A 2,566-nucleotide genomic window follows, 5' to 3' on the forward strand; every position below is an offset into this window, starting at 1 on the left:
AATTGAAAATGATAACTTTTCTAATATTATATAACAAGAATGAACTATTTATGTATTAAATAATTCCAGGCAATAAATACAGTGTTGTATTATAATATCCACATATTTTACTTTAATTAATATTATTCACTTATTTATAGATAAAATATTAGTGAGTGATATATTCACAATCTTAATTATAACTTCCAATACTATTATTTTAATATATTTTTATATTATTTAATTTTAAATTTATCCTTTATTATATATATTTATATTTAAATCTATCATATTATATTTTTATATTATATTTTTATATTGTTTAATTACAAATTTACTATTTATTATATATATTTATTTTTAAATCCATCATATTATTTTCTCATTGTCAAAAAAATCATTATCGTTTTGTAAAAGTTACATGAACTTATAATTCAGTTAACAATAGTCCATTGGGTTCTATATAAACTCATCTTCCTCAAACCACAAAACCAGAATAAAGAGTTGAAGATCTTCTCATAAGGTTTGCATGAATGGCGAAAACAACTCACATTGTGGTTATTCCCAGTGCAGGGTTCAGCCATTTCGTTCCCATTATCCACTTCTCAAAGAGACTGGTTCAGCTTCACCCACATATTCACATCTCCTGCATCATTCCCATGCTAGGTTCTCTCCCAGCTGCTGCAAAACCCATTCTCCAAACCCTTCCACCAAACATCTCCACCATTTTTCTTCCGCCAGTGAACCTCCATGACCTCCCTCAAGGGCTTCCCGCAGTGGTCCAAATTCAGCTCGCCATGAGACACTCCATGCCCTCCATCCACCACACTCTCCAGTCCGTCACTTCCAACACCCCCCACGTGGCCATGGTGGTTGATTCTTTTGCCGCCGTAGCACTTGATCTCGCACACGAGTTCAACATGTTGTCCTATGTTTACTTCCCTATATCAGCCACCACACTCAGCATGCACTTGAATCTGCCAAGGTTGGACAAGGAAACAACTTGTGAGTACCGAAACCTGCCTCACCCTATCAAATTACCTGGTTGTGTGCCCTTTCATGGCCGTGATATCTATGCTCAAGCCCAAGATCGAACGAGTGAACTCTACAAAATGTCACTCAAACGGTACACACGGTGCCGTGCTGTTGATGGGATTTTCGTCAACAGTTTCTTGGCATTGGAAAAGGGTCCTATAACAGCATTGAAAGAGGAGAGAAGAGGGTACCCTCGTGTGTACCCTGTTGGACCGCTTGTGCAACAATCTGGTGATGATGATGATGATGATGCAAAAGGGTTGGAGCACTGTATAACATGGTTGGACACACAGAAAGTTGGTTCGGTTTTGTACGTTTCCTTTGGGAGTGGTGGAACACTCTCACGTGAGCAGATGAATGAGCTGGCTTATGGTTTGGAATTGAGTAATCACAAGTTCTTGTGGGTTGTGAGGGCACCCAATAATACAAAAGCTGATGCTGCTTACCTTGGTGGACACAACAACGTTGACCCTTTGCAGTTCTTGCCATGTGGGTTTTTGGAGAGAACCAAAGAGCAAGGTTTGATTGTTCCTTCATGGGCACCACAGGTTCAGGTTCTTAGCCACAGTGCAGTTGGTGGGTTTTTGAGTCACTGTGGCTGGAATTCGAGCCTTGAGAGTGTGGTGCATGGTGTGCCACTCATCACATGGCCACTGTATGCAGAGCAGAGAATGAATTCGGTTGTGCTGAGTGAGGGTCTCAAAGTGGGAGTGAGGCCAAGAGTTAGTGAAAAGGGGTTGGTGGAAAGGGTGGAAATTGTTCAGGTGATAAAGTGTTTGATGGAAGGGAAAGAAGGAAGGGAAATGCAGAAGAGAATGAAGGAGTTGAAAGAAGAGGCTACCATTGCTCTCAAAGAAGAAGGATCTTCTACCAAAACCCTTTCAGACCTAGCAGAAATGTGGAAAAAATTGGCATGGGAAAACCAGATTTATTGAATAATTTTCTTTATTAATTAAAAAAGTGTGCAGATTCTCACCACCAGTCTGTGTTGTATTAGAATTTCTCGTGTACAACGAGATCATCATCATTAAACCAGCTTTATGATATTGGTCTTCAGTTGGTCTTTCCTTCAACATTGTCAACTACTTTCGTATTTCCATTTACTTTTGCTTCTTTAGGTATGAAATTGCATTGGTCAACTTTGACAACTCTATTTGTTGGGAATTAATGTTCTGATTTTGAATGTTAAGATTTCGTGGGTTTTCATGAATGTGATGCAGCTTCTGCTGCTGTGTTTGTGTTTCTTGTTAAACTGATAGATCTTGTTCATTGGACATAAATGCATGCACCCAAACATTCATCCACACCTAGATATTCCTTTTCATACATATTACACATGGTTATTCACATTACTTTTCATTACCTTTCTATAGAGGCCAAATTTAAAACAGTTCAAATTTGGATTACTATAACTTCACCGTTATTAAAAAAAATCATACTAATTCAAAATTATTTAGAAGGTTATTGTACAAAAAAAAAAGGGACAATAATAGGACATACACTCCTCTTCCCTAAACATGTATGATGCATCTCTTGACTTTTACAGACAAAG

At 37.9% G+C, this 2,566-nt stretch overlaps 1 protein-coding gene across 1 annotated transcript; it reads left to right on the forward strand.

The window, feature by feature from the left end:
• The first annotated feature begins 424 nt into the window (after positions 1–424).
• Positions 425–2,224, forward strand: LOC137818230 (hydroquinone glucosyltransferase-like). Its single transcript, XM_068621521.1, has one exon. The coding sequence runs from the start codon at positions 513–515 to the stop codon at positions 1,947–1,949; it is 1,437 nt and encodes a 478-aa protein (XP_068477622.1). The 5' UTR covers positions 425–512; the 3' UTR covers positions 1,950–2,224.
• Positions 2,225–2,566: the final 342 nt, after the last annotated feature.

This window comes from Phaseolus vulgaris, chromosome 10, assembly GCF_000499845.2.
Source record: "Phaseolus vulgaris cultivar G19833 chromosome 10, P. vulgaris v2.0, whole genome shotgun sequence".
NCBI classification, from domain to species: Eukaryota; Viridiplantae; Streptophyta; class Magnoliopsida; order Fabales; family Fabaceae; genus Phaseolus; species Phaseolus vulgaris.